General features: G+C 36.7%; 1 protein-coding gene across 1 annotated transcript; it reads right to left on the bottom strand.

Moving 5' to 3' along the window:
- Positions 1–292: 292 nt before the first annotated feature.
- Positions 293–10,341, bottom strand: LOC129289287 (uncharacterized). The gene is made up of 13 exons (XM_054926064.1): positions 10,229–10,341; positions 9,450–9,556; positions 8,954–9,199; positions 8,185–8,302; positions 7,985–8,118; positions 6,228–6,352; positions 5,517–5,620; positions 4,611–4,725; positions 4,371–4,416; positions 3,780–3,834; positions 2,895–3,006; positions 2,614–2,734; positions 293–768 (listed from the first exon to the last, which is right to left on the bottom strand). The coding sequence occupies exons 1-13, from the start codon at positions 10,339–10,341 to the stop codon at positions 635–637; spliced, it is 1,530 nt and encodes a 509-aa protein (XP_054782039.1). The 3' UTR covers positions 293–634.
- Between the last annotated feature and the right edge of the window lie 529 nt (positions 10,342–10,870).

The following is a 10,870-nucleotide window of genomic DNA, read 5'->3' as shown; positions in this document are numbered from 1 at the left end:
ACCCCATATAAACCCTCTCCAACGACGATCTTCATTCCATTGCAAGAGTTGAGGCCCAGAACGAAGAGCAAGTCCATGCAGGCTTCGATCTAGTATAGTGATTTATATTAATGGATTATTTTTCATAAATCTTGTCATAAACCATTATATCATGGTTCATGACCAACTTGATACTGACCTTTTTCATCTCTCTTTTGGCCAACTTGACAGAGGCGGTTGAAGGTTGGAAGTTGAGGAGAAAATGATCCGAAAAGCCAAAAGAAAATAAGAGGGAGAAAATTAAGAGTTGAAATAAAAAATAACACTAATTTTTTTTTACTATTTTAGAAATTTTTTCTTTTAATTTTACTTGTTCTCTATTTTTTTTCCTTATCCAACCAAAGAATAAGGTCCAAAGCCACTCCAAATCCTATGCAAGCATTCCTTCTCATTAGTCATTACATCAAAGGCCCTATAAGCCAATATTGCAAAACGACACACTACAGAGGACATGCAGAGGACACTAAAATCGAAATGGTGGCCTGGACATAACATTTGGTACACATTATTTGCAATGGCCTGAGGAAATGAGACAATGAGTATATGGAAATACAGCTATCGATAAAAAAACAGACGAAAAAAAAAATGCAGCTATCTATAGATTGGTGACAAAGTCAGCTAGCCACTGAGGCCGCTTCCTTGTTCTCATAGACTGTCTTCCTGCAGCATTTCTCTCTCCCTCTGATGGTGCCACCTGCCCTCCAAGAGCCCGCCTAACAGTAACAGACCTTATTCACCATTCAAAAAATAAAAATCTGATTTTTCTTAATATTCACCATTCAAAAATTATACTTTGTTTGACATAGAGCATTGATAACTTCTTCATGGTTAAAAAAAAAAAAAGTTTGTTGAAACTTTTATCTTTCTAAAAATTGCATATGTTTTCAATTATACACTCATTAAATTTCCTAAATAGATGCCTTAATAATGACATTTAAAATTTCAATGGCTCCATTTTCTAAAAGAAATAATAAATGAAGTGGAGGAATAGCTAAAAAAAAATTATAAGAAGTATCTAATGCACTATATTTTGAATCAAACAGTAATTCTAACAAATGTCCCATATTACGAACAAGAGAGCACATCATTTCCAAACCACCTACCTTAAATAATACACCTAAATATATATATATATATATATATATATATACAGACTTCATTGAAGACATTCAAATTGAGCGAAGACATGTCACACCTTTCAAGACAACTACATACATTCCACGCACACTTCACGAAATACATTATTTAATGGTGTTGGGCGTTGGCTTTCCTCCGTTGCAAAGTTAAGCAGGAGAGAAACCACTGCAGATTTGGACCATTAAATTGAATTTGACAATTTAAATTTTATAATTTTAAAAAGTATATATTTAATTTGAAAGGTTTAGATTTGCAGTAGAAAAGTAGCGGAGAGAAAAAGCAATGGAGAGAAACCCACCCGACCACCCTTTGTTTCACAGACACTCCATGAGATACACTATTTTACACACTCTGCGCATAGTTCTACACATGCACTAGGGCTGTACAAAAGTCTCGTGGTCTCGTTCGGTCTGGTCCGACCCATGAAAATTCGGTCCTATCCAGTCCTGTAAAATGCTGGTCTTATAGGACCAAAAAGACCAAAAAGACAGGACTGATTTTTTGGGTAAGACCAAACTAGAAACCAAGCATCTAGACTAAGTGGTCCGGTTTGGTCCTATATAATTATTTTAATATAATTAAAATTAATTTATAAATTATTAATTAATAAGCCTTAGAAAAAAAAAATCTTAATCCTGCCTTGCATTTTGCACTCTGATCGAAAAAAAAAACTCAACACTGTTACTCAACAGCACTTAGCGTCTCAGCCACTCACTCAACTTTGCTCTCATTCTTAATTTCTTCAGTGCACCAAAGCCCTAGCCCTTGCCTTGCACTTTGCACTCTGATCTTGATCTGTTCGAACTTTAAAGGAACATGTTTATTGGCTGATTTTTATTACTTCTGTTCTTGCTGATTTTTTTCCTCTAGTCTATTTTTGGTCTTTTCTCTGATTTTTTATTGAAGTTATGTATTTAAATTATTTGGAGTTTGGACTGTAACTAAAATATTATTTTCTTGGTGTTAGAAATTATTATGGATTTATTATGATTATAAGTGTTTTTATTATCTTAATTGAATTTGTTAAGTTGAAATAGATTATTGGTCATCATAGAGAAAAAAAAAGGCCAAGTAAGTATTGGACTAATAGGGCCAATCTCCCAGTCCTATGGACTAAGTCCATTCTTGTTAATTTCTGGGTTTTCACAGGACCAGACCGGACTACGGGTTACCTAACCCAATCCTTTTCATAAAAAGGACCAGACTTCGGGTTAGGCTAAAGTCCAGTCCCGTCCAGTCTTTTGTGCAGCCCTAACATGCACCATAAAACCAAACATCATTAGCTTAGTTCTCATTAAGTTTTATTCACAGATCAAAACATCAAAGTATTCTGACACCAAAAAAAAAAAAAAGGTATGAAAGTACTATCAGCTCATGACCTTGCATAGGCTATTTGTAGCAAACAGATCAGACCATGAGGCTTTTGAATGCCGATACCTGTATCAGAAGATCCACCCCTATTGTCACCAAAGTTTGATGGAATAGAGTTAGCTATGGTGTTTTGGCCTCTAGTTTCCATTAACAGCATCTTCAATGATATTCTCCGAAGATAATCAGGCTGAAATCAGGAAATGTTAGAGATGTAAGAAATCATGGCAATCCATGATATGCTACAAGACAAAGTTAAACTACTGCTCAACTTTCTATCACAATTCATCTGCTCAGATGAGAATGATCTACCAAGAGGGCTGTCAGAAGTAAAACTGTGATGACTCTACCTGACTTGTTGCTGCATTATAAACCTTCTCCTCAAATCTTGCAGCAATTTTACGATGTCCATCTAATCCCTCTTGGCCAGAAACAGGAAGATGTCTTCTTAATGTTTCCAATCTACAAGGTGAATAACACCAGTTTAATTACTATAACTCAGGGAAGCATATAGCATTAGACAGTCCTCCAAATAACAAGCATGATCACAAGGCACCGTTCATGCCATTCACATTTTCCAAAGAAAATGCACAGAATTTTAGATTTTGATTAGAAATATAAATGATGATAGTATCAAATACTTCTCCTCCTTATAACAACATTTCATGTCCATTTTCATATCAAAAAGGACCAAAAAGCAAACACAAAAGCATGGACTCATCAAGCTCAGTTCAGAGTTATACATGGATACCATAAAATGAATTTCCTAATGGGAAGAGATTATCTCTTTTGCGTCTTAAAATGCTCCCCTCTCCACAATTAAAAAACACCATATAATAAGAATTTCTCTAACCTTTTTTCTTTTTTTGGCCAACGAAGAAGTCCTCTAACTACACCAAACAAGAAGCAGAATATAACCAAAAAAAAAAAAAACATAACAATAAGTATATCAGAAAGCTCCCAAATATCCAATGGTGGGGGGACCTCTTAAACAAAATTAATTTAAAAAATAAGTTCAAGATACATAAAGCATGCAAAAAATACAATTCAATAATCATAAGAAAAATTATGTTTTATAGTTCCTCAGCTACAAAACATAATCTTGAGCATCAATCTTAAGCTGGTTATCAATTTAATTCCGAATAAAAAATAGAAGAACTCTAATGATGCGTGGCATATGATTTTCCCCCATCATGAAATATATGACCAAAGTAAAACAACATAAAAATTTATACATTTTGTTGACGATTCTTCGGCGACTATCAGGGTGCAGTCCAGCCCTCCAATACTCTGTAAAGGATCATCCAACTTGAGTACCTCTCCAATTATTCATACTAACAAATTTAGATTGAGAAATCAATAACAGAGTACTTAAATCATATCTGATTGTCAATGGAAAAACAATAGTAGCATAGTTACAAGCACAGAAGACAAAAAAAAAATAACATCAAATCAAAACAGTAATAAATTACTATGACAGAAAAGCACTTCTATCCAAGACAAAATTACAATGCAAATGCGCAAAATTTGGATGGTATTCAAATGAAATACAAAAAGTATTTTTTTAAAATCAAAGTTAAAGGAAAATATCATATAACTTGGCCAACATTCTATATATGATATCAAACAAAAAAGAAGTTACAAATTGAAATTTTTGCTAGTGGAATGCTATAGCTAAATTGCTAAGAATAAAGTCAGAGTAGACCCTGAACATTCAACCAATACAATGAGCTCAAAGGCTTTAGGATTAAAAACCTCCAAAATCTAAAATGGGTCAATAACTGAATCCAATGGCATAATGGTGACATTGACATTCTGGGACTTACTTTGACTTATTAACAACATTGAGGATATTTTCTGTAAGTAATCTTCCTGAAATTAGGAAATGCCAAAATGTTAGAAAATTAGCATCACAGCAAATCAGCACATGACAGCGTAAAAAAAAAAAGTGGGCCACTGCTAAAGTTGACCCTGTTAAAACAATACTTACATCATGATTCACCCATCTGCATAGATGACCGCAAATTATTATATTAATTGAGATTACACATTATTGGCGTATGTACCTGGCTAGCTGCACCAGCATAAGTCTTCTGCTCAAAACCTTGTGCACTTTTTAGAACTTCAAGTAATTCACCATCATCACCATCATGAGACTGATACAATTTTAATGTACTCATTCTACAAAACGAAGAGTTGTTTTACAATGACATGGAATCAAGTTGAGGACAACATACAACGGTCAAATGAAAAAACATGATCATTATGTAAGCGTCCAGCCCCTTTGTTTTTTGTTTTTTTGGGTGGTTTTCGTTTTATTGAAAATAAATGATAAGCAAACATGTCATCTGGAGTAGATTGTTGAAGACTTGTGTCATCATCCTAGCACCTGACAATTATAAACGTCTTCCTTTTCCAAAATCCATTAAAACTTATCTAGTTCACACACAAGATAGGCATATAACACACATTTTATTCCAAATATTTTGGGCCAAAGTGAAATGTAACAACAAATATCAGCAGCTTTCAAGGTCATAACGACAATATATAGAACACCAAAATAGTTCCTAGTCCCCTAACCAAGGCTATGGGTAAAGATAAGATAACACTGCCTTCTAGAAATCTTGAATGGAGCTCACATACAGCATTGAAAGTTTGAAATAGAAATGTCCAGCATTGTCTATAAATGGAAAACACTAGCGTGTCAAGAGAAATTGAATACATCAAGTAATATGGTTCTTGAACCAGCAAATAGAAGAATCAGTGGTTCGATGGGTTTGACAATGACATGCAATGCCTGTTATAGCTCCTTTACCATGGATTCAATGATATATGTTTTGTGATGAAATAAATTTAAGCGTCCATGACAAACGGGGGGATGTTAAGACAGCATCAACAGTTTGCACAGATGACGTCTCAAAGCAGATACTACTCAGACCATCTTATTAATCAAATAGAGAATTTAGACCTACATTTCATCGACTTTGCTTTGGCGAATATGAGGCAGTAATTGAGCCCTCCAATCATGTGTATCCATAGCACTTCTGCACCTTACGGAGGTCCCCAATAACCGCACCTATTCAATTCAAATTGAAGAAGGTATCAAATGAAATCAAGCTTTGAAAGCAAACATAGAAATTGAGCACGTACTTGAAAACAAGCCAAAAGAAACCACTGGTTTAATATGAAAATTATGGACTTCAGATCATGAATATTCTCTTTTGAAAACCAAAACCTAAAGGGGGAAAAAAAAGCGCCTGATTTCAGGCTCGCGTTCATAATTCAGCAAATTCCTCAAGTGAAGTGAAGAAATACTATGATGTGAAACAAGAAATTCCCCATCTCCATCTTTGAGGGCTCTAAAAAGTAATATTCCTGATGCATACATCAAATTCATTTTGAGTGTGTTTCACTTCCGATAAAAAAAAAAAAAAACTGACACTTGATCATCCGTCGTCTAGAGAATTAAGATTGTTTTCCAAGTACTTTCAAATTCTTCAAAGATAGAAAATATTTCCCACATACCAGCCATCACAAAAGGTAGAGAGATTCATCTGAGTGCTAACAAGTACTAGAAAAGTATGGTATAAGAATCAGAGAGATATCATGTTTCCGAAAGCAAACAAAACTAAATCATGAATACAAAGAAAGAGAAGAACAGTAGGTTACTGGAAGTCTACGACCGGTGCCTTCTCCGAAGACGATGACGCCGGCGCTGCGAGTCGAGGAGTGAGTTGATGACGAGAGAGTGGAGAGAAAGGAAAATGTGGCGCTGTACTACTTGTTGCTGTGGTCGTCACTAAAGAAGCTATTACCAATGCCAATGAACCAGGAAAAAGAACAAAGATATCGCCATTTACATACTCGCGCAATGATTTGATATTTTGATTGATTGATAACAAAATTAATTTAAATTTATTGTAAATATTAGAGGATTTTGTGAATGTAATAATATAATCATATTTTTTAATTTTTCAGTATTTTTCAATTATTATTTTTTTATATTTTATTTGATTTGATTTAGTTGATAATAAAAAGCATTTTAGTATATATACTCTCAATTATTTCATTCTCTTTTTTGGTTGTTACTACTAAGTTTCTATTTTCGCTTCACTTGTGTTTGGGATAAATATGAAACGTTACTCAAATAGGTCACAAGGTTAGTTGGGCTGACTAATTGAAACATCAGGCCCAATATAAATAAAAGGGGCCGGCGCTGAGGTTCAATAAAGGCCATAATAAGTTAACATGCTGAAATCTCATCAATTGCAAATATTAGACTGTTGGCCCAAAGACACGATCTTAAGTAATGTTGAAATTTATGCCCAAGTATCTCGATGAAATGGGCTGGTTACCAAAATGGAGAATATGGAATAAAGATCGTGCCATAAGTTTCGCGAGATCCTTGATTCTTCAACAAAACGTGCTAGGTTTCAAGGAGGATGCTACCGCTACTCTAACACTATAAATAGAAGAAGAAAATACAGAAGAAACTAGTTAACACTCAATCAACGACTCACAATTTTACATTTGTTAGCCCTTTTTGGTTCTCAGTTTTAGGTCTGTAATTTTTTTACATTTCAATAACAATCGAACACTTGTTTTACCAAAGCCTTGTATCTTTTTACATCTGAGTAAACTGTGGTAAGAAAACTCGAGACCCTTTTATTATCAATTGAGACTCAACGTCTTTGGCACGCCTGGTATTTTTTATTCACCACAAACAATTTTTGGCACGCCGGTGGGACCTATGTAACAAAGATGGCAAAGATGTAAAAAGACAAAAGGAATGATGAAACAGGCGCTGGTTCTCACAAACCAGAAGGGACCTCTACGCACGCAGGGTCAGAACACTTATCGCCTGACGCTGAAGCAGCTAAACATCATGACCATGTAGTGCTAATGATGACAGGTAGCAGCAACACGAGCCCTGGCTTAAAGTTAGGAAGTAAACAACTTAACCCACTGATCATATCCAATGGACCTATGGCAAAAGTGCTGCAGGGAATTCAAGACCGAATGGATAAGTAGCTGGAAGAGAACCAAAGGTTCTTTGGATTATCCCTGAAAACATCAGAACACAGGGAGAAAGAACAACATCAGATCATGATGCAGGCTCTGCATAACAGCATGAAGAACATAGCCGTGTTATTGAGAGGCACTCCTCTAGAAGCAGGGTCGAGTTTAGGGCCGCTTGGAGGGCAGCAAGTAGGAATCAATATAAGTGCTAGCCATCGGGGCCGTACACTTGTATGAGACATCCCTAACCTCAAAATATTTGCTCATACTCATCCTTTAAATAATCCTTTGTATTATTTATAGGAACCCAACACGAGTGGCCCGGGGGGTACGGCAATGATCCCAGAGCGTCAGATCAAGCCTCAAAACCAACTGGTAAACATGGAGGCCCTAACGGACGCCATTCAGGATATATATAGACCAGGGCTGAGGCCAATCAGCCACCCCACCCTCTCAAAACCATATCCAGAATATATAGACAGAGACAACCCATAACCTCGGGGATATAAGATCCCTAACTTCACATTGTTCTTAAGGGATGGAATGTAGTCAACACTGGAGCACATTGGAAGGTTCACAATCCAATATGGCAAGATTGCTAACTATAAGAACTTCACTAACTTAAAGCTGAGATTGTTCCTGAATACTTTCATGGGCCCGACGTTCACATGGTATACGTCAATACCCCGTAACTCAATCATCAATTGGATGAAATGGAGCAGAAGTTCCATATCTAGTTCTATAAGGTTGAGCTAGAGGTCAGCATAGCAGAACTCTGCAAACTCACACAACAAGCCGGAGAGATGGCGGACCAATACTTGATAAGGTTTAAATGTTTGAGGAGCAAGTGCCATATGTCGCTTCTAGAAACTAAATTCGTCAAGCTGACACAAGCAGGACTGGATATAGAACTCTAAAAGAAATTTTAAGAGATGGAATTTTGAGATTTTTATGAACTTGTGCCAAAGTATGGGGTTATGAGGAACTACTCAAGGAAGATGACCATCATCGACGAACTATGGCAAGAACTTATTTTAAAGACCTAGACATGGCGGTGGCGAAACTAAGGAATGCTGGCAACTAAGGAAGGCCAGAGAGCTTCTCAAAAGGTTGAACGCAATCCAGTACATCATTGATACCACTAAAACAAAGGAAATCTTTAATTTCCTCCTCAAAGAAAACTTTATCTCTTGCCCACTGATCATAAAATCCTTTTAAAGGAAGAACAGAGAGGGAAGGAATGCTGTAAGTACCATCATTCGTAGAGTCACAACACCAAGGTGTGTTGGGAATTCAAGAATGTCATTTAGGACCGAATCAATAAGGGAGTTCTAAAATTCTCTAAGAAAGAGTCCATGGTTGTAGACGAGGACCCATTCCCACTATTTGCCACAGTCAACATAGTGGAGATAAACTTTGGCAATAGATGACTCAGGAAAAGTGATAGTAGGTAGAAAGATGGGAGAACCTAGAACATCTGGAGCAAGGATAAAGTGACTCAAGAAAACTTTAAGATAGTATGGAACTGCTTGGGAAAACCTACGAGTCGGTCTAGCAGGAACAAGTCTTCTAGATAGGACGTGGGCCCAGAAGATCAGAGCATCAAAAGCTTGGACGACTCTAAGGAAGTTTAGGACTGCTTGGGAGAAACCCAGAATGAAGGCAACCAGCAGAAAATGAAGGGAAATAGCAAACAACCCTTGAGATGGGATATTAGCCCAGGGAGATTAATAATGATAGAGCTAGATGGATCTAAGTTGGTCTGGGACTGCCTAGGAGAACTGTCTGGCAAATTTGAATTCTTCGTAAAGTACTCAGCGCCCTCAGGAGCAGGTGAACTATTCATAAGAACACCAACAATTGGGATGTAGGCCTTGATGGCCTACCTTTACCACTATTAACAACATCAGAAAGCAACATAGAGCTTCCTTCAAAGCCAAAAGCCGCTAAGGGCTTAAGTAGGTTTGTTACACTACCTAGTAATGTGCCGCCTCTGAAATGAAAAGTCATGAGACATAAGAAGTTCTTAGTTGCCTTAACAAGGACCTAAAAATTACGTCTTCAATGAAAGTGGGCTTAATAGAGATACCTCAAAGATGAAGACGTTGTAGCCCAGAGCCCAGAAACTTTAGAAGGTCGTCAGAAGCTCGACAAGGATATCAATTTTAGCCAGGGATAGCTGGATTAGGTCGTACAAACCCATCTCTTTCCACTGAGGTGCATATTCTAACTTCAAGTGCCTTACCCAATTAACCCAAGTATGAGAAGACTGAGGCCAGTTCCTGAGTTTTCTTTAGGATGACTCAAGAAAGGGTAAAGTTGTTTGAGCTAAGACCAAGTTGCGAATGGAGGTCAGTGGCCATAGATTTGACTGAGTAAGGGCTGTGACTTCGGACAAGTCGGGAGAGATGGTTAGGTACCTGACGTCACTTTTATTGGAGATTTAAAAGCTCCAAGGAGAAGTACTGAAAAAAACAATGCATAGGTAACATACTTTTCTAATAAAATAGAAGGGCTAAACGTGAGAAGCGAGAAATTTACCAGAAAGCCACTGATTCGTGGAATGATAAATCCTTCTACAAAGAGATGAACAATTATTAGAATGGGGAACCAATCTAAAGGGAAAAAAGGATTTTCAAACTACTGAATACATACTGTCACAAACCTGTCGAGTGGGGTAACGAGATTCTGGATAATCGCCAGAAAATCAAGCAGACTCCCAGCGGAGGTGGAAGATGGAGCAACAATAGAAGAAGTGGCAGAAGTGAAGGAAGCCATTTGAGAGCAAAGGTAAGAGGAATACGAAAGAGTGAATGCTTGAAGTTCAAGAAACGACAGAAAGGGTAAGAGAAGTGACCAGAAAAAAAAAGAAATGAGTTTATATCAACAAAGGGCGCTCAGAAATGAAGTGATATTTCAGCTTTTTCAAACGTGCCATGTGGCTTATGTTATTAGCTATTAGCACATGGGGGCATTGTTTGGGCTAAATATGAAACGTCACTCAAATAGGTCATAGGACTAGTTGAGCTGAGTAATTGAAGCGTCAGGACCAATAGAGAGCATGAAATAAAGACCGTACCATGAGTTTTATGAGATTCCTGATTCTTCGGCAAAATGTGTTAGGTTTTAAGGAGGAGGCTACCACTATTCTGACACTATAAATAGAAGAAAAAAATACAAAAGAAACTAATCAACACTCAATCAAAGACTTGCAATTTTACATTTGTTAGTCCTTTTTAGTTCTCAATTTTAGGTCTATAATCTTTTTACATTTTAATAACAATCGAACACTTGTTCTACTAAAGCC

The sequence above is a fragment of the Prosopis cineraria genome, unplaced genomic scaffold, assembly GCF_029017545.1.
Source record: "Prosopis cineraria cultivar Desert tree isolate PC_DT_omini unplaced genomic scaffold, ASM2901754v1 PC12, whole genome shotgun sequence".
NCBI lineage: Eukaryota > Viridiplantae > Streptophyta > Magnoliopsida > Fabales > Fabaceae > Prosopis > Prosopis cineraria.
The sequence above is the reverse complement of the archived record's forward strand: the minus strand, read 5'-3'. Positions and strand labels throughout refer to the sequence as shown.